This window comes from Hippopotamus amphibius, chromosome 7 (genome assembly GCF_030028045.1).
Source record: "Hippopotamus amphibius kiboko isolate mHipAmp2 chromosome 7, mHipAmp2.hap2, whole genome shotgun sequence".
Classification (NCBI taxonomy): Eukaryota; Metazoa; Chordata; class Mammalia; order Artiodactyla; family Hippopotamidae; genus Hippopotamus; species Hippopotamus amphibius.
The window spans coordinates 68,719,125-68,739,429 of record NC_080192.1 but is presented as its reverse complement, the minus strand read 5'-3'; the positions used below and the strand labels follow the sequence as shown (position 1 = coordinate 68,739,429).

The following is a 20,305-nucleotide window of genomic DNA, read 5'->3' as shown; positions in this document are numbered from 1 at the left end:
GGTAGCGTTATTTGCTCCTTCTGAATTCCCATAGCGTTGTCCGTACACTGCTATTTTGGTAATTGTCATACCACACTATAAATTATTTATTATCTCCACCCCATGAGTTTTTGGTAGGCAGGGACTACATCATCTTTGTATTTCCGGCACTTAGCATAGCAGTACTAAGCTGTGTTTTCTGGATTTATCCATAAATGACTGCCTAAAATTCCACCATGAGCAAATATCATTGCCTGATGCAGCATTGCCTTTTTTCTCCTATTGTTCTTTTTTTAAACATTTTTAATGAGTTATACCTTGACAGTCATAAGTCACATAAAATTTACATGTGTAATAAATAGTTTTTCGTAAATTTACAAAGTTGTGTAACCATCACCATGATCTAATTTAGAACATTTCTATCATCCCCCCAAATAAATCTCGTGCCCATTTGCAGTCACTGTCCTCTCCTATCCCCTGCCCCATGCAATCACTCTTCTACTTTCTGTCTGTATATTTGCTTTTCCTGGAAATTTCATAAAAATAGAATGTACAGCATGAGATATTTTGTGTCTGGCTTCTTTTATTTAGGATGAAGTTTTTGAGGTTTGTCCATGTTGGAGCATATATCAGTACTTCATTTCTTGTTATGATGAAATAATATTACATTATATGGATATACTTCGTTTTATTTATCAGTCGATAGACATTCAGGTTGTTTCTACTTTTGGGTGTTATGAATAATGCTGTTGTGAATATTTATGTACAAGTTTTGGTGTGGACGTGTGTTTTCATGTTCCCTGGTATATACCTAGGAGTGAAATGGAACTTCTGGGTCACGTGGCAAGCCTATTAAAATATTTTCTAAAGCAGAGGCACCATATTACATTGCCACCAGCAACGTTTGAGGGTTCCAATTTCTCCACGTCCTTGTTAACACTCGTTACTGTCTTTTTTATTTTAGTCATCCTCGTGGGTGTAAAGTGGTATCTCATTATGGCTTTAATTTTCATTTTCCCAATGACTGAGCATCTTTTCATGGGCTTAGTAGGCATTTGTGTGTCTTTTTTGGCAAAATGTACATTCAAATCTTTTGTCCATTTAAAAATTGGATTATTTTTCTTCTTACTGTTGGAGTTCTTTATATACTTCATATACAGGTGCCTTATCACATATGTGATTGCAAAATTCTCTCAGTCTGTGAATTGCTTTTTCACTTTCTTGATGGTGTTTGCTGAAGTGTAAAAGTTTTACACATTGAAGAAGTTGAATTTATTATTTTTCTTTTATTCCTAGTGCTTTTTGCATCATATCTAAGAAGCCACTATTAACCCAAAGTCATGAAGATTTACTTATTTGCTCTCTCCTAAGAGTTTCATAGTTTTAGCTCTTACATTTAGATATATCATTCATTTTGAGTTAATTTTTTCTGTGGTGTGAGATAAGGATCCAAGTTCGTTCTTTAGCAGATGGATATCCAGTTGTCCCAGCATCATTTGTTTGTTTGTTTTTCTTTTTTATAAATTTATTTATTTATTTATTGGCTGCATTGGATTTTTGTTGCTATGCGGGGCTTTCTCTAGTTGTGGCGAGCAGGGGCTACTCTTCACTGTGGTGCACGGGCTCCTCATTGAGGTGGCTTCTCTTGTTGTGGAGCACAAGCTCTAGGCACATGGGCTTCAGTAGTTGTGGCACACGGGCTCAATAGTTGTGGCTCATGGGCTTAGTTGCTTTGTAGCATGTGGGATCTTCCTCAAGCAGGGATCAAACCCCTCTCCCCTGCATTGACAGGCGGATTCTTAACCACTGCACCGCCAGAGAAGTCCCGCATCATTTGTTGAATTGTCCTGGCACCTTTGTTAAAAATAAATTGGCCATAAATATAAGGGTTTAATTCTGGATTCTCAATTCTATGTCTATCCTTATGGCAGTACCATATTGTCTTTTCAAAAATTGAATTTAGTTGATTTACAGTGTTGTGTTAGTTTCAGGTGTACAGCAAAGTTATTTGTTTACACATATATGTTTATATATCTATATTCTTCTTTCTGATTCTTTTCCTTTATAGTTTATTACAGGATATTGAATATAGTTCCCTGTGCTATACAGTAAATGCTTGTTTTCTCCCATTGTCTTGATTATTGTAGCTTTGTATAACTTTTGAAATTAGGAAATGTAACTCTTCTGACTTCATTCATTTTTTTCCAAGATTGTTTTTGTTTTTTGGGGCCCTTTGCATTTCCATCCAAATATTATGAAGAGCTTGCCAATTTCAGCGACAGTGCCAGTTGAGATTTTGATAGGGATTGTGTTAAATCTATAGATCGGTCTGGGGAATATTGCCACCTTAACAATACTGTGTCTCTCAATCCATGAGCATATCACATCTCTTCATTTATTTAGATTATGTTTAATTTTCTTTGGCAATGCTTCACAGGTTTCAGTGTACAAATCTGCAATTCTTTTGGTAAATTTATTCTTAAGTAGTTTATTCTTTTTGATGTTATTGTGAATAGAATTAAAAATATTTTCTAGTTGTTCATTGCCACTGTATAGAAATGCAGTTGATTTTTGTATACTGATTTTGTATCCCACAGCCTTGCTGAACTCATTTGTTACTTCCAGTTTGTGTGTGTGTGTGAATTCCTTAGGAATTTCTGCATACAAGATCTTGTCTTCTTCAAATAAAGACAAGTTTACTTCTTCCATGCTAATCTGGATGCCTTTTATTTCTTTTCCTTGTCTAATTTCCCTGGCTAGAATCTCCAACACAACACTGAATAGTAGTAGTGAGAGCAGATACATTTTTGTCTCATTCCTTTCTATCCTTTTCAAAACACAGTTACTTCCAGAGCAGTAGAAACTGAGGTAACCACAAAGGTCAAGGGATCTAGGAGAGAAGGAAGGGAGAGAAAAGCTAGGAAGCAGAAAATTCAGGGTACTGTAGATGGTGCCAGAGGAGAATTCTGCCTAACTCACTGTTATGGTAAGCAATCTTGGCCCCACAGGAGTGGCTGGGAGCAGGAGTACAAAGTAGCTTCCCACATTCCATGCCCACCCCTCTTGGTCCACCCTGGGATGGGGCTTCATCTATTTTCACCATTGTTTTGCTGCCCTTCACTCAAACACGTGCCAAGGTGTCACACGCCGTTCACGTGTCTAGATCAGATGACACCTCTCTGCTCTTCCCCGCTTCCCTTGCTCACTAATGAAAACCATCCGTTCCCATTCTGCTACTGTTCAGGCTCTCTCCCTCCCTCACCTTCCAGTGGGAATCTTTTCTCATTATTTGGGTCTACATGGTCTAAATTGGATCTGATTTTGGCAGTAAGATCTCATTTGGCCACAATTCATATTTTCTGAAAATTGTAATCCCTGAAATAGTTTTTCCTTTTCCATAAGTGCACCTGACTTAACAGGTCTCGAGTAGTGAGTCACATTCAGATTCTTTTGAATTTAAGAGCACTGACTCTGGGGGCTGGACTGCCTGCCTTTAAATCTTGGCTCTCACCCTTGTAAACTGCGTGCTTCAGTTTCCTCATGTGTAAAATAGGGATATAATAATCTTCACCTTATAAGGTTGTTGTGAGGATTAAATCTGCTGATTCATGGGACATGCTTAAAACATGCTTGGCATGTAGCAAGAGCTATCTAAGTTTCTGCTGTTATTATTTGGGAAAACATCTGTCCCATTTTCTATGTGTAAATATTCTTATGATATTCTTATCATGGTCTTATCTTCTCAAAGGCAGTATCAGAAGTCATCATCACCATCACGAAATGCTTGGGAAGACACCATCTTCGTATAAGCCAGGTGGGCGTAAACCAACAACTGTGTGGTGCACAGCTGGATGTAAGGCCATGTGGGCATACTGACCAGTGATGTAAATCAATGCATCCCAGGGAATCTTTCCTTCTTGACAGTAAAGGTTGAGGTTCAGTAAAGCGCATTCCCTGTCGCTGTCATTAAATTCATAGCAGATATTCCAACCAAGAGGGCCGAACTTTTTTCTCTCCTAGAATAGAAAATGAAAATGGTTTTAAAGTTTGATAAAATTAATTCTGTGTAAAACACTGAAAACTAAAAGGTTTCTATTGAAATTGAGTATCCTCATGGTGCAAAATCAGTTAAAATCATGACATTCAACTTGAGCTAGGCTTTCAGTTTGGCTTTCACCAAACAGGGCAAGCACCTCTTCCTCCAACACTGGCCTTTTTCCAATTTTCCAAAAGAAAATTTGATCTTACTGTAAATGTGAAAATGTGATAGACCTGTCAAAAGAACATTTCTTCTTCATGGTAAAATAAAATATTTCTCCATCAAAATAGGGAAAAATATCCCACCTAGAGTCTTTTGGCATAAAAATACAGACACTAATCACTCATCTGGTGGAGAGGGCCGCCTCCAGCTCTTCTAAAGCGTCTATCCATCACCCAGGCTTTTCAGTCATGTGTGATGTGCTGATTCCACACTGACTTCTCTACAGTGGCCTTATTTTGGAAACTGGTACCCAGAATCTCAATTCTTGCTTCATGACTTCCCATAGTGAAATCTTTCCCTCTCTTTGTTATCTCCCTAGCCCACCTATTTTCTTAATTCTAAACTACTGATTATATCAAAGGATTGGTCCCATGTTCCCTCTTTTCTTAAATTTATTTTTTAATTTTTATACAATTTTTGAAGGTTACATTCCATTTACAGTTACTGTAAAATATTGACTATATTCCGCATGTTGTACAACACATCCTTGAGCCTATCTTATACCCAACAGCTTATAACTCCCTTCCCCCACCCTTATATAGCAACCCCCCCCCCCCCCGTAACCACTGGTTTTTTCTCTGTATCTGTGAATCTGCTTCTTTTTTGTTATATTCACTAGTTTGTTATATTTTTTAGATTGCACAAATAAAGTGATATCATACAGTGTTTGTCTTTCTCTGCCTGACATTTCATTTAGTATAATACCCTCCAAGTCCCTCCACATTGCTGCGAATGGCAAAATTTCATTCTTTTTAATGGCTTTTTAGTATTCCATTGTATATAAATAATGCATCTTTTTTATCCATCTGTTGAGGGACACTTAGGTTGGTCCATATCTTGGCAACTGTACCATGTTCCCTCTTCTCCGTTTCAAAATTTCCCTAAGTCTTAAACCACCTCCCTCTTCTCAGGTACTTTTGTTAGTAGAACAAAAAGGCCTCCCACTGGAAGCCCCAATCCCAGCCTCTCTGATCTCCTCTAGGACCTTGTTTACTTATTTATCCCATATCTTGCATCTTTAATCTTTGTTGTTTTTCTACTGATTCTTTCTCTGCAGACCACACACATTTGAAAACCAGGCAGCCCATCTAATCAAGACACCATACAGAGGCATGGGGCTGCAGTCAGAATTCCAGTACAAGGGCCACAGGATGGACATCAGATCAGGGCGTGAGGTTTGAACAGAGAGGGGAAAGGAGTGCCCAGTTGAAAGCCATTTTTCGGGGGATTTGGAGCTGTCATCACAGGGAGGAAGCTGTTAAGGGTGGTAAGCCCCCTTGAACAGGAACAGGCCAGAGTGAAATTATTGTAAGAAAAATGAGGACTTGCTGACTGACATGATATATATGTGTAAAGGAAGAAGAATAAAAATAACCCTGAGACTTTGTAGGTGACTGAGAGAATCAGACCATTGATTTCAGGAGCAGAGTCTGGAGAGGAAGCAGAGTTTGGGAGTTGAAGCAGAGCTGAGGAGCTCAATTTCGTGCTCTTGAATTTGACCTACTGCATTCATCCAGGAGATGGTGCTCCTTAGGTCAGAGCAGAGTTGGGAGGCAAAAAGCTGTGAGATATTGAGGCAAGAGGTGTACAGAGATCAGGGACTGAGTTAAAAACACTTGGGTTCAGACAGAACAGGGTCCTCAGAATTTCACAATGCCATTTGTAAATTTTTATTTAATTCTTACTTTTTATTGATTTATTTTTAACCTAATACACTTCTTCTCATCTCTATTAAAAAGCAAACTGAGTGTACCTGAATAATTGCATGGAAGAAACAAATGCCGAATATTATTTGTCTCCATTTTCTTCCAAGTATATTTTCTTCAAAAAATGAAGGCGTCATTTCGGTAAATGCTCGTCTGATATTTGCGCGCAGACCTTTTGGAGGCTCATTGGTTACCTGGATTTAGAGACACACATGGCAGAGAGGGTGGTTGTACAGATTTGCCTTATTTTGGAATAACACATATAGGCTGAAGCCAATGAGGGGATGTAGGTCACTGATGCCTGGGTGGCATTCCTGCCCTGTTCGCGCCTGCTCTGTATCTTTCTCAGCCTTTGTCACTGGAAAATAGAGCTTGAGGGGGTCCTCAGACCTACAGTGGGTGGACCACCTCCCCAAGAACCTCAGACACTTCTATTTGGTGTCCGTTTTTCTAAATATGGGCCAGAAAAGATGCTCAGGACTTCTGCGTTGGATTTTCTGGTCATCTCCATATAAGGCATCACTTCACACTTTGCCTCGATGTCACGGGGAAGACAAGGAAGAAGCTTCCCTGGTTCCTGGGTGATCACTCATACGCAGAGGCTTCCCATGTATTGGAAACTTCCAGCACTGCAATCCAGCAGCCACACTACCTGTAGGCCTTCCGGTCCTCAAATGCTGAGACACTCAATTTTGGGTTCTGTACTCATCCCTGTGTACCCTCGAGGTTTTCTCGTAGAGGGAAAGAGGGGAGGCACTGAGTGACCAGCAGCACTAGGGCACATAAGGATGGGCAGTGGCCTGGGAAATTGTTTCCCTGCTCACTCTCTGGTGAAGGGACGCTGACTCCCACTTCCCCACCTGGGCTGCCTGGACTCTGACACAGCCCTGCACAGGCCCGGGCTCCCTGGACTCACTCGGTGAACATCCTGGGGCCAATCATGTTACAGAGTTCCAACCGTGTGCGTACGTTACCTTGACAGAGTTTTGAAGAACTGTAACAGGAAATGTATTACTAGGCATGGAACTTAAAAAAAGTCGAAATGTGTCCTTGATAACAATATCTGTTTAAAACAAAGACAAAACAACAAAAAAAGGAAAATGTATATCTCAGCAACACTTTTCTATAAGAAATAATTATTATAGGATAGCAAAAAATATGCTGTAAGTTCTGTTTAAACACTAGGTTATCTATTTTAAGTATTTTGTGTTGTAAAATCTTCTAAAATAGTGGGGGGACTCTTTACAGAAGCTCTTCACACAAGTGAGTTGGGCAGGCTAGATAGACGCAGGCACATCTGAGTAAAGAAACTAGAAACATGTTAATTTTCAATACTTGATAGAGATATTAAGGACCTTTCCTCTGAAATTGGGAAAATATTCAATTGAAAAAGAGGACAGTTATTCCATTTTTGCTCATGAAGTGGTTTTAGTTTTTGTTTGCTTTTATTTATTTTTTATTTTTTTAGCCATTCGATTTGAGGAAAACTGCAAGAAAATGGCCAGAAAGCCCTACAGAGAAAAAGAGGAATTTGTCCCTTCTGCAGAGATGCTGCCAAGGGAACTCAGGGAGCAGGGCAATGGAGAGACCTCACATGTAGCATCAAGAAGTTAAGTCAATACACGCTGCCTTTCTGAGCTGTGGACAGAGAACCTAAGAGAACAAGCTCTGGGCTTCCCTGGTGGTGCAGTGGATAAGAATCCGCCTGTCAATGCAGGGGACACGGGTTTGATCTGGTAAGATCCCACATGCCTCGGAGCAACTAAGCCCGTGCGCCACAACTACTGAGCCTACGCTATAGAGCCCGCAAGCCACAACTATTGAGCCCACGTGCTGCAACTACTGAAGCCCGTGTACCTAGAGTCTGTGCTCCACAACAAAAGAAGCCACCGTAACAAGAGAAGCCTGAGCACTGCAATGAAGAGTAGCCCCCACTCTCCACAACTACAGAAAGCCCGCATAGTAACGAAGACCCAATGCAGCCAGTAACTAAAAAATAAAATAAATTAAAAAGGAAAGAAAGAAAGAAAGAAAGAAAGAAAGAAAGAAAGAAAGAAAGAAAGAAAGAAAGAAAGAGAAAGAAAAAGAAAGAAAGAAAGAAAGAAACAAGCTCCGTTCTAGGTTCAAAAGGCAAAGCAGAGTGGGGAAGACACAGGCATCATCGAAGGAAACCTTTCTTGGCATTGTTCTCTAAGTACAAGCAACAGTGTTTCTCCGATACGCTTGGCTTGCTCTCCCTAGGGAGGGCCCGGGCACTAGCTGTTCCTTCTGCTTGAACTTTAGACTCCCTTACTTTCTTCCAGCGTTGGTCAAATGCCACCTTCTCAAAGAAGTCTGACCAGACCATGCCATTTAAAACTGCTCTCCACTCTTCCTCCTCACCCCCAATCCATCCCAACCTTTCTGTTCCTCCTTACTTTCCTTTTATTTTTTTCCAAAGCACCAACCTCATTCTATCATACCTTATAAATTATTTATTTGTTGTGTGGTTTGTTTATCATCTGTCTCACCTCACTCAGCATGTAAGTGCAATGAGGGCGGACGACTATGGTTGTTTTGTTCACCAACATACCCTAAGCATCTAGAACAGTGCACGGTACACAGCAGGTTCTCGAATATTTATTAAATGAATGACTACAGATTAAAGCTGAATTTGTCCTTCTTGGTTAGGTAATCTAAACTCATGAGCTACATTAAATAGCTAAAATTAAAAGTTAATTCTAGTACAATTCTAGAACAACACTAAAGTTGCTTGTATGGTAAAAATTATTAGTCATAGAAGTCAAACATCACCAAAGTCTTAAGGGTAATGATTTCATTAACCAAAAAAACCAAAGAGTGAAAAAGGCCAGGTTTAGAGAAGCATTTTTTAAAGTACCTTTCCTCTTATAATTGCAAAAGCATCAAGAATCTTAACTTTCATAGACATCATAGAAGTTTAGAGCTGGAATGGAATTAGAAATCATCTAAAGTGTGGGACTTCTAGCAATGGCGCTATGCAGTCATTTTATGGGGGGAAACTGAGGTCTAGAGAAGAGGCGTGCAATGTACAGTCAGGAAGTAGTGGGGGCGGAACGCTACTCAGGTCTTAGAATTTCAAGTTCAGAGGGTTTTTTCTGTCCTCTCTTTTTTCTTTCATTCACTTTCTCTTTTCAGTTTATTACCTGATTTTTTTTTTTCTGGTTCAAGTTAAACATTCGGATGCAAATGGTTAAGTTAATAAACAATTGTAACAAGGGCCAGGAGAGGATTTTTCTAACTGCTTAAACACTGAAAATCCATCACCACCTTCGCTGGCCTCCATAGCCCATCCAGCCTCCTTGAAGGTCTGGCAAACGCTCTTGTCTAGGTCATTGTGAAGCTGAACGACAGGTCCATACTTGGAAGGCTCACATAGTACCACTGCCACAAACTGCTTTTTATATGCCTCCCTAGCATTGTTTTTTCCTAATCATAATCCTAATCATCAGGATTAGGAACAGTAGTAAAGACCTTCTTGTCATTTTTCTTTAATTATTTAATTAGAAATAAGCCCTAGGCCCAGCAGGAAGCAACTCGTCTCTTATTTGCAATGCAAAGAGTGGAAAGAGTAGAGATTCTGGATGGCAGGTGCCAATGACTCTTTATCCTGGATGCAAGCAGCCCGCAGAAGGCAAGGGGGGTGGGGGGCCCCCAGGGAATGAGGAGCCTATTAGGGGAAGGCTGCTAAGCCCTAGCTGTGGCTTGGTAACCAGTGCAGCCTGGCTGCTCTGTAAAGGAGCAGCTCTTCACCTGAACAGGCAGCAATAAGGAAAGTCACGCACAAGACCATGTGCATAGCTCTCACCTTCCTAGAAAGCCCTTTGTGGTCAGGGCACAAGGAGGACCCCAGAGAAAGGGCCCTGGATATCCCAGGCTGGGTGTTCTCCTTCACGGCTTCTGGAGAGAGTGGCAAAGTGGGGCTCACACAGCTTATTACCAGTCATACAGTGCCTAAGGTTTCAACTATTTTCACACTGCTATATAAAAATGAGGAGATTCTAATTCCACATCTTCTCTCTTTGCAGTCCACTATACTTTCTTGAGTGGGAAAGAAGGTGGTGATATTATAGCTAGTGGTGGCAACTCTGACCCATGCTGGGCACACTCATGGGGGGGTGTGTGTGTGTGTGTGACTTTGAGACACGTAAAGGTTAATTGTCATGTGGGTTACAGAGGATAAAGAAGTGGTAAAACACTACTGTGAGAATCCGTGCTACTTTGAACTCTGTCCCTAAACTTCTTTCATTCTGTAGTGAAAGACTTAATTTCCATTTTTTGTCCTAAGTCCATTTTCTATTTCTCTTTATCATGCCTAGATATAATTTATTTTGAATTCAGATGGCCTCCCATAGAAGGCAACATGAAACAGAAATGATCTAGTGCACTGTACCCTCAACTTGGAGTCTGAACATCTTTATTTGAATCTGGGTTGTGTAACTTAACCCTTCTCGATCTCAAATTTCTCCATTTTAATACAGGACAAATAATGCCAGCATGATTATTATGAGGATTGGATTCAACAAGAAAGGCCCCATAAAAATGGTATTATTATATAAATGCTGTGTGCTCCACATACTTGAATCTGTGAAGGTTTTAATTAGCTCCTCCATCGCCAACATCCAAGAAACGGCAAGATGGCAGTTTTGCAAAAATACCCAATTTCCTGACTTCATTGCATCTTTGATCATTCTTTCAGCAATGGGTCCTTGTCCTTGCCCCAGTGAAATTGACTGCACCCTAAATTGAGCAACAATAACAAAATGCGATTTCATGTTATTTTTAAGCAATGCAACTATTAAGAAATGTGACTACGGTAGGCTTCTGCCTAGAATATGCACACATTTCAAATCCTCACACTGATAGGTGGGCAAATATTTTTTCTTATTTTTTTTGTTTTTAACAATTTTTTTTTTACTATAACACACTTACAGAAAAATGCAAAAAACAAAATACAGTTCTGTGAACGATCACATATGAACGTCTGTCGTTGAGAATGTTGCCCATACCCCAGAGAAGTCTCTCCTATGCCCCTTTCTACTCCAGCCATTTTCCCTTCCTCCCAAAGGTACCCATTGTCCTGACTTCCAACACTATATGTCAGTTCTTAAAAAAACTTTACTTATTTAATTACTTTATTTATTTTTGGGATCTTTGTTCCCTGACCAGGGATTGAACCTGCACCCTTGGCAGTGAAAGCGCCACTGGACTGCCAGGGAATTCCCTTAAAAAACTTAAAAAAAATTTGAAGTCTAAAATATATACAAAAGTACACAAATCATTAGTGTATGACTTAATGAATTCTCCCAAAGTGAATGTATACATGTACCACCACCCAGGGCAAAAAAAAAAAAAGGAAAAACAAAGAACATTACTAGCACCCTCCCAATCAGTATCCTTCTTTATTCTCAAAGGCAACAACTATTTTTTTTTTGATCTTTATTGGAGTATAATAGCTTTACACTGTTGTGCCAGTTTCTGCTGTACAACAAAGTGAATCAGCTCTATTTATACATATATCCCCATATCCCCTCCCTCTGGAGCCTCCCTCCCACCCTCCTATCCCACCCCTCTAGGTCGTCACCAATTATCAGTTTGATCTCCCTGTAACAACTATTCTTAATTCTAGCACCATAGGTTAATTTTGCTTTGTTCTGAATTTATATAAATGGAATCATATAGTGTATAAATATATATATATTTGTATTTGGTCTATTTTAATTGACTTTTTTTAGCTTAATTCATATTATTGTGTGTCATTGTAGTTCATTTTCATTGCTGTGTAATATTCTACTATGTGCTTATATCACAATTTATTTATCCATTCTGCTTTTGATGGATATTTGGGTTATTTCTGGTTCTTGGCCATCACAAACAATGCAGCAATAGATATTCTCATAGATGTTTCTTGGTATACATGTGCACTCCATTTTGTTGTGTATACTCTTAGGAATGGAACTGCTGTTTGACAGGGTATGTGTATGTTTAACTTTTCTATAATATCAAACTGTTTTTCAAAGCGATGCCACCACACACTACCAGCAGTAGATGAGAGTACTTGCTTTTCTGTATCCTTGCTAACACGTGGTGGATATATAATGGTATCTCATTGAGGTTTCAAATTGTTTCTTCTTTTCATAGGTTCATTTATTGGCCCTTTATTCCCTTTTATATCCCTCTCACCCCTTTTTTGCCTACTGGCTCACCCGTGTTTTTCTTATTGATTTCTTTTTTAAAATTTTATTTATTTATTTATTTATTGGCTGTGTTGGGTCTTTGTTGCTGCACATGAGCTTTTGGTAGTTGTGGCGAGCAGGGGCTACTCTTCATTGTGGTATGCGGGCTACTCATTGTGGTGGCTTCTCTGGTTGTGGAGTATGGGCTCTAGGCACATGGGCTTAAGTAGTTGCCGCACGTGGGCTCAATAGTTGTGGCTCATGGACTCTAGAGAGCAGGCTCAATAGTTGTAGCACATGGGCTTAGTTGCTCCGCGGCACGTGGGCTCTTCCTGGAGCAAGGTTTGAACCTGTATCCACTGCACTGGCAGGCAGATTCTTAACCACTGCGCCACCTAGGAAGTCCTCTTATTGATTTCTAAGAGTTCTTTACATTGGATATAAATTCTTTGTTATTTTTTTTTTCTGTCTCCATAGTTTTGCCTTTTCCAGAATGTTGTATACTTGGGCATCCAGTATGTAGCCTTTTCAGATTGCCTTCTTTCACTTAGTAATATGCATTTAAAGTTCTTCCATGTCCTTTCATCACTTGATAGCTCATTTCTTCTTAGTGTTGAATAGTATTCCATTGTATGGATATACCACAGTTTATTTATCCATTCATCTACTGAAGGATATCTTGGTTGCTTCCAAGTTTTGGCAATTATGAATAAAGCTGCTATAAACATCCATGTGTAATGCAGGTTCTTGTGTGAAAATAAGTTTTCAACTCCTTTGGGTAAATACTTGATTGCTGGATCATATGATAAGAGTATGTTTAGTTTTGTAAGAAAACACCAAACTGTCTTCCAAACTGGCTGTACCATTTTGCATTCTCACCAACAATGAATAAGAGTTCCTGTTGCTGGCATGCATTAATACAATCTATTTTATGTCCAGTAACCTTGCTAAATCCATTAAAAATTTTAAAATACCTTTTATCACAGTAGAAGAATGTCCTATTTCTGTTTCTCTCTTTCTAAGAAATGATTTCCAGGTTCTTAGTTTACTAGGACTTTTCTCCCCGTGAATGCATGTTGAATTTTAACAAATGCTTTTTCTGCATCTGTTGAAATAATAATTTTCTTCTTTATTTAAAAGATTTTTCTCCTTTATTCTTTTAATGTGGTGAATTAAATTCATTTATTTTCAATATTTTAACCATCCTTACATTACTGAAATAAACCCAGCATTGTGGGAAGGTTTTTAATAATGAATTCAATAAAAAAGTTTTTGGACTATTTAGATATTCTAATTATTCTCATCAGTTTTTAAAAGTTGTATTTTTGGGGGATTTTTCCCATTTCATCAAAACTTTCAAATTCATTGACAAAGTTTTTTTTTTTTAATAATATGCTCTTATGATCATTTTAATGTCTGTTTGTCTGTAGTGATATTCACTTACTCTTTCATGATACAGGTTTTTTGGATCTCTCTCTCTCTATCTCTCTCAGCAGTTTCAACAGAGATTTATATTTTATTAAACTTTTCAAAGAAACAACTTCTGTTCTTTTAGATCTTGTCTATTGAATGTGTTTTCTATGTCACTAATTTCTGCTCTTAGCTTATTATTTTTCCTTCTATTAGAGCTTAATAACTAAGTTTTAGATTGCCTAATTGTTCTTAGTGGGAATATTAGCCCGAGTTCTTAGTCTGGCATTTCTGGAACCAGAAGTCATTAAATATGCATAAATTTACTACTAAGTGCCTTATTACTAAACCCTGCTGGCTTTTGATATGTTATATTGTTTCTGCCATTGTCCACTTATTGGCAAATTTCCATTATGATTTCCCTTTAACAGACAAGTTGTTCAGAAGGACATTTTGTTGTTTTCCAAGTATTAAAAAAATTAATTTTAAGATTGATTTCTAAGATTTATTGTGGTCAGAGAATGTCTGTCTTCTCTTTGAAATACGTCTTTCTTAGAACATGGTTAATTTTTGTAAATGTTCCATATGTACTTGAAGATTTGACATTTGTTCTATTTGTTGAGTGTAAAGATCAAGGCTGTTAATTTCATTATTAATTTCATCATCCAAATATTTTATATCCTTATCAATTTTTGCAAATTTTGTGTTTCACAGCAGTTTCTATAATAGATGTGTTAAAAATTTCCACATTAATGTTGACTTATCAATTCTCCTTGTATCAGTTTCTCCAGTTTTTGCTTTACATATTTCAAGCTTTATTAGTTGTGTACAATTTTACAACTGGTGTTTCTTGTTTGTGTTTTTTTGGTATATCATATAGTTTCCCTCAATCTCTAATGTGTATATATACACATATGTATATACATATCTCCCCCATCCCTCTCCCCCCCAAACTCTATTATGTGATAGCCATTGGAACTGTTAACAGCTTTCTTTTAGTTAGTTTTTGCATAGTATACTTTTGCATCTCTTTATTTTCTACATTCCTGTGCTGTTTTGGTATTGTATATGCATTTAAGTAGTATATAGTTGAATGTTGTTTTGAAAATTCAGTTTAATTTTCTTTATCTTTTTACAGGTGAGATATTTACACTTATTTAGTTATTTGGATTACTTTTTATTCTTTGGTTTGACTTTTTGGCTTACTATGTTTTATCTTTGAATTTCTTTATTTTTCCTCTTCTTTCCTATCTAATTAATTAAGATATTGCATTATATATTCTTTTGTCCCTCTGCTGGTTCAGAAGCTATACATTATTTATTATTTCAGTGTTTTCCCTTAAAATTTCAGCATATCCATTCAACTACAGCATTATAAAATATTCCGTACTTCTTTTTTCCTCCTGAATACATTAGGAACTTAGTACATATTAACTACCTATTAATACTCCTCTCCATTCTTTTACCTTTAACAGTTTCTATGAAATAATTAAGACATACAAAAGTTATAAAGTTAAAATAATAAGTATCCCGGTACCCACAACCCAGCTTAAGAAGTAAAACATTATCTACATGATCTGAGCCTGCAGCATGCCCCTCCCTGTTCACTTCTTTCATTACCCAACTTTTACTCCCCAAGGTCACTGCTATCCTGGTTTTGGTATAACTTCCCTATGTTTCTTTATACTGCTATTGCAAAAATGTGAATTTCTAAACCATATATAACACATATGTTTTAAAACTTTACACATTATATCAAATGTCTCCAATATTACCCAATATTTTGTGCAACTTAATTTTTTTGCTCAATATTAGTTTGTGTGACCCATCCATATTGATACACACAGTCATAGTTTATTAGTATTCGTGGCTATAATGTATTGTATTTAGTTTTATGAATACACCACAATTTATACAATCATTTTTCTAGGTGGACATTTTGGTTGTTTCCAGTTTTACTTCCTTTCTTCCTTCCTTCCTTCCTTCCTTCCTTCCTTCTTTCTTTCTTTCTTTCTTTCTTTCTTTCTTTCTTTCTTTTTCTTTCTTTCTTTCTTTCTTCTTTCTTTCATAAACATGCTTCTACCAATGTTCCTGAACATGGCTCCTTGCACACATGACTGATTTTGTTTGAACATGCAAATTCAGTAGTCAATTGCTGGGATATGGATAATGCTATCTTCAATTTTAATATATTGCTAATTACTCTTTGAAGTGATTTTAACAAATTTTTCACTCACACTTGCAATATAAATATTTCTGTAGCTGCCTGTCTTTGGCACCATTTTGTTAATTTTATAAGTATGAAATGATATCTTTTTATGGTTTTAATTTGTTGTTTCCTAATTACTAGTGAGGTTGGACATCTTTTCATATGTTTATCAGGATTTAGATTTCATTTTCTGAGAATTTCCTGTTCACGATTTTTGTCTTTATTCCTATCGAACTGTTTTATTTTCTTATTAATTCACAGCAGCTCTTAAAAGTTCTGTGTACTAATTCTTTGTTAGAATTTCAGAACCCAAGGCAAATGTGTAGGATCATTTGATGGTTAACTTTATGTGTGAACTTGACTGGGTCACACGGTGCCCAGATGTTAGGTTAAGCATTATTTTGAGTGAGTCTGGGGGGATGTTTCTGAGTGAGATTAATATCTGAATCAGTAAACTAAGTAAAGCAGTGTTCTCCTTAATGTGGATGAGCCAATCCAATCAGCTGAAGACTTGAATAGAATAAAAAGGCCAAGTAAGAGGGAACTCCTCCTGCCTGATAGCTGGGTCATTGGCTTTTTTTCTAGCCTTTGGATTCAGATGAAAACACTAGCTTTTCTTGGGTCTTGAGTCTGCTGGCTTTCAGGTTGAGACTTGCACCATTATTACTCCTGGTTTTCAGGCCTTTGAACTTGGACTAGAACTACATCTCAGCTCTCCTGGGTTTCTATCTTGCTGACTGCAGATTTGGGGGCTTATCAGCCTCCATAATTATGTAAGCCAATTTCTTATCTTACATATAATATATGCACACACATAAACAGGATAATACACATATATGTCTCATTGGTTCTGTTTCTCTGGAGAAGCCTGACTAATACAGATTATGGACTTCAAGGAACAGATGGGGTCCATTATCTTGTAATCCCCAGTCCACAGACCAGGCCAGACCAGCCACTCCATGCAAGGGCCTGTCAGAGCTGGAGATTACTTCCTAGATATGAGACCCCTACTCTGCCCTGCTACCCTGTGGTCTTGTGTACTTTCCTACCCATCAGGACACCATCTTGGGGAGGAGTGGGGGAAGACTGAGCTTTTATGGGAAAGAAGCTAAATCAGCTTACCCTGGAGACATTTAAACCAGAAGAAAATATAATGTAAATTCACAAGTTTAAACTTCCCCCTCCTTCTCTCACCCAGCAGAGTAGAAGCTCAGGAGAAAGATGAGCTTAATAATACAACATAAAGAGCTATGGAATTTTTTGCACATTTGAGCATAAGGAGTAAACTTTTACAGTTTACTTTTACAGTTTACTTTTACAGTCCTTTTACAGTTACATTAAAATAATGTCTTAACAAATGTTTTAATCACTATTCCATTAGATTATGATACTTCAACATTTTAAACAATCTCTCCTTTGCTCAAATGAAGTTTACACCTGCTTTTATGATAATTAACACCATTTTAACAACATGCACAGCTAAATATTAAAGTATCTTAACATATTTAGTAAGGGATACCGGAATCAGGAATTCACACTCCACAAAGGAAGAAAAAAGGCAAATTTTAATAAGGAGATGTTCATATGAATCATTAAAACTGCACAATGTGACCTTACCGTTCTGAATACCCGCTGTCCCGGGCAAACCTCTGAAATGCACCCATGGGATCTGAGCCTGTGCTTAAGATAAATACCAGGGGAGTGTTGTATGACATGTCTTGATACAGAGTGGGCAGGTCCACGGGTGGTGTCTCTATAAAGGATTTCCCAAGATTTTCTATTACAAAGTCTGTAAGAGCAAAAACCACCTGAAAATTGAATGGAAAAACATTAAAAAAATACTGAATAAGGATCCAATTCAACATAGTATCAGAAGTTCTAGCCAGAGCCATTAGGCAGGATAAAGAAATAAGGCATCCAAATCATAAAGGAAGAAGTAAAAATGTCACTACTTGTAGATGATAAGATCTTATACAGTTGATTCTTGGACAACACGAGTTTGAGCTGCACAGGTCCACTTATATGGTGGATTTTTCAATAAACATGTATTACAGTACTACACAATCCATGGTTGGTTGAATCCTCAGAAGAGCAACCACAGATACAGAAGGCTGACTGTAAAGTTATACGTAGATTTGTTACTGTGCTAACTGTAAAGTTGTATGCAGGTTTTCTACTGTGCAGAGGGTTAGTGTCCCTAACGTCTGCATCATTCAAGGGGCGTCTGCATCATTCAAGGGGCATCTGCATATAGAAAATCCTAAAGACTTCACCAAAAAACTGTTATACCTCATAAATGAATTAAGTAAATTTGCAGGATACAAAAACAACATACAAAATCTTTTGTGTTCATATACAGTAAAATGAAATATCTGAAAGAGAAATAAAGAAAACTATCCTGTCAGAAAGAGAAAAACAAATATTGTATATTAATGCATATATGTGGAATCTATAAAAATGGTATAGATGATCTTATTTATAAAATAGAAATAGAGACACAGATGTAGAGAACAAACATATGGACACCAAGGAGGGTAAAAAGGGGTTGGTATGAATTGGGAGATTGGGATTGACATATATACACTATTGATAGATAATTAACGAGAACCTACTATATAGCTCAGGGAGCTCTACTTAGTGCTCTGTGGTGACCTAAATGGGAAGGAAATCCAAAAAAGAGGGGATATATGTATACATATAGCTGATTCACTTTGCTGTACAGTAGAAACTAATACAACATTGTAAAGCAACTATACTCCAATAAAAATTAATTATAAAAAATAAAAAAATAAAAAAATAAATTAAAATAAAACAAAAACTATCCATTTTCAATAGCACCAAAAACAACAAAATACTTAGGAATAAATTTAAGCAAGGAAGTGAAAGATTTGTACACTGACAATTATGAGACCTTGATAAAAGAAATTGAAAAAGACATAAACAAATGGAAAGATATCCTGTGTTCATGGATTGTAAGAATTAATATTGTTAAAATGTCCATACTACCAAAAGCCATCTATAGATTCAATGCAATCCCTATCAAAATTCCATTCGCATTTTTCACAGAAATAGAAAAAAATTCCTAAATTTATATGGAACCACAAATGACCTGAAATTGCCAAAGCAATCCTAAGGAAGAAGATCAAAGCTGGAGGCAAGATGTTTCCTGAATTCAAATTATATTACAAAGGTATAGTAATCAAAACGGTATGGTACTGATAAGAGAACAGACACATAAATGAATGGAACATAGCTGAGAGTCCAGAAATAAACCCACACATATATGGTCTACTACTAATATTTGACAAGTAAGCCAAGAATAATCAATGGGGAAAGAATAGTCTCTTCAATAAATGGTGTTGGACAAACCAGATATTCACATGAGGAAGAATTAAATTGGACCCCTATTTTAGACCACTCATAAAAATCAACTCAAAGTGAATTAAAGATTTAAATATAAGGCCCAAATCCATAAAACTCTTAAAAGAAAACAGAGGGGAAAAGTTCCTTGACATAGCTGTTAGCAACAAGATTTTGGATATGACACCTAAAGCATAAGCATGGAAAGAGAGAAGGTATCTTAAAACCATACATCTGGTAAGGTGTTAAAATCCAAAATATATAAGAAACTCATGCAACTCAATAGCAAAAACAAACAATCTGGTTAAAACATGGGCTGAGGACCTAAATAGGTATTTTTCCAAAGGAGATATACAAATGGCCAACAGGTATATAAAAAGGTGCTCAACATCACCAATCATCAGGAAAATGCAAATCAAAACTACAATGGGACATCACCTCACACCTGCTAGAATGGCTGTTAACAAAAAGACAAGAGATAACTAGTGTTGGTGGAGAAAAGGGAACCCTTTTGCACTGTTGACAGGAATGTAAATTGGTGTAGCAACTATGGAAAACAGAATGGAGGTTCCTTAACAAATTAAAAATATAACTACCAGATGATCCAGTAATCCCACTTCTGGGTATTTATTTGAATGAAATGAAGTCACTACCTTGAAGAGATATCTGCACCCCCATATTCACTGCAGCCTTATTCACAATAGCCAAGACATGAAAACAATCTAAATATGCACTCACAGATTAATGGGTAAAGAAATTTGGTAAGTATATACAATGGAATATCTTGCTATTTGTGATAAAATAGATGGATCTTGAGGACATTAAGTGAAATAAGCTAGACAGAGAAAGATAAACACTGTATTGTATCACTTATATTTGGAATCTAAAAGAGATGTACTCATAGAAACAGAGTAGAATGCTGGTTGCCACGGTATTGAGGGGGTGGGAGAAATGGGGGGATGTTTCAAAGGGTACAAACTTCCAGTTATAAGATGAATAAGTAGTAGGGCTCAAATGTATAGCATGGTGACTATAGTTAACAACATTATATGTTTAAAAGTTGTTAAGAGAGTAGAACTGAAATGTTCTCACCACACACACAAACACACACACAGAGTAATTATGTGAGGTGATGGATGTGTTAATTAACCATATTATGGTAATCATTTTGCAATATGTGTATGTA

General features: G+C 37.2%; 1 protein-coding gene across 1 annotated transcript in view; it reads right to left on the bottom strand.

The window, feature by feature from the left end:
- Positions 1 to 20,305, bottom strand: part of DNAH6 (dynein axonemal heavy chain 6) — a 276,466-nt gene that overhangs the window by 27,493 nt on the left and 228,668 nt on the right. The window contains exons 64-68 of the mRNA XM_057743457.1: positions 17,377 to 17,567; positions 10,544 to 10,704; positions 6,921 to 7,009; positions 5,994 to 6,140; positions 3,857 to 3,995 (exon numbers count right to left, since the gene is read on the bottom strand). Of these exons, the coding sequence (XP_057599440.1) occupies positions 3,857 to 3,995; positions 5,994 to 6,140; positions 6,921 to 7,009; positions 10,544 to 10,704; positions 17,377 to 17,567 (727 nt within the window). The remainder of the gene's footprint in view (positions 1 to 3,856; positions 3,996 to 5,993; positions 6,141 to 6,920; positions 7,010 to 10,543; positions 10,705 to 17,376; positions 17,568 to 20,305) is intronic.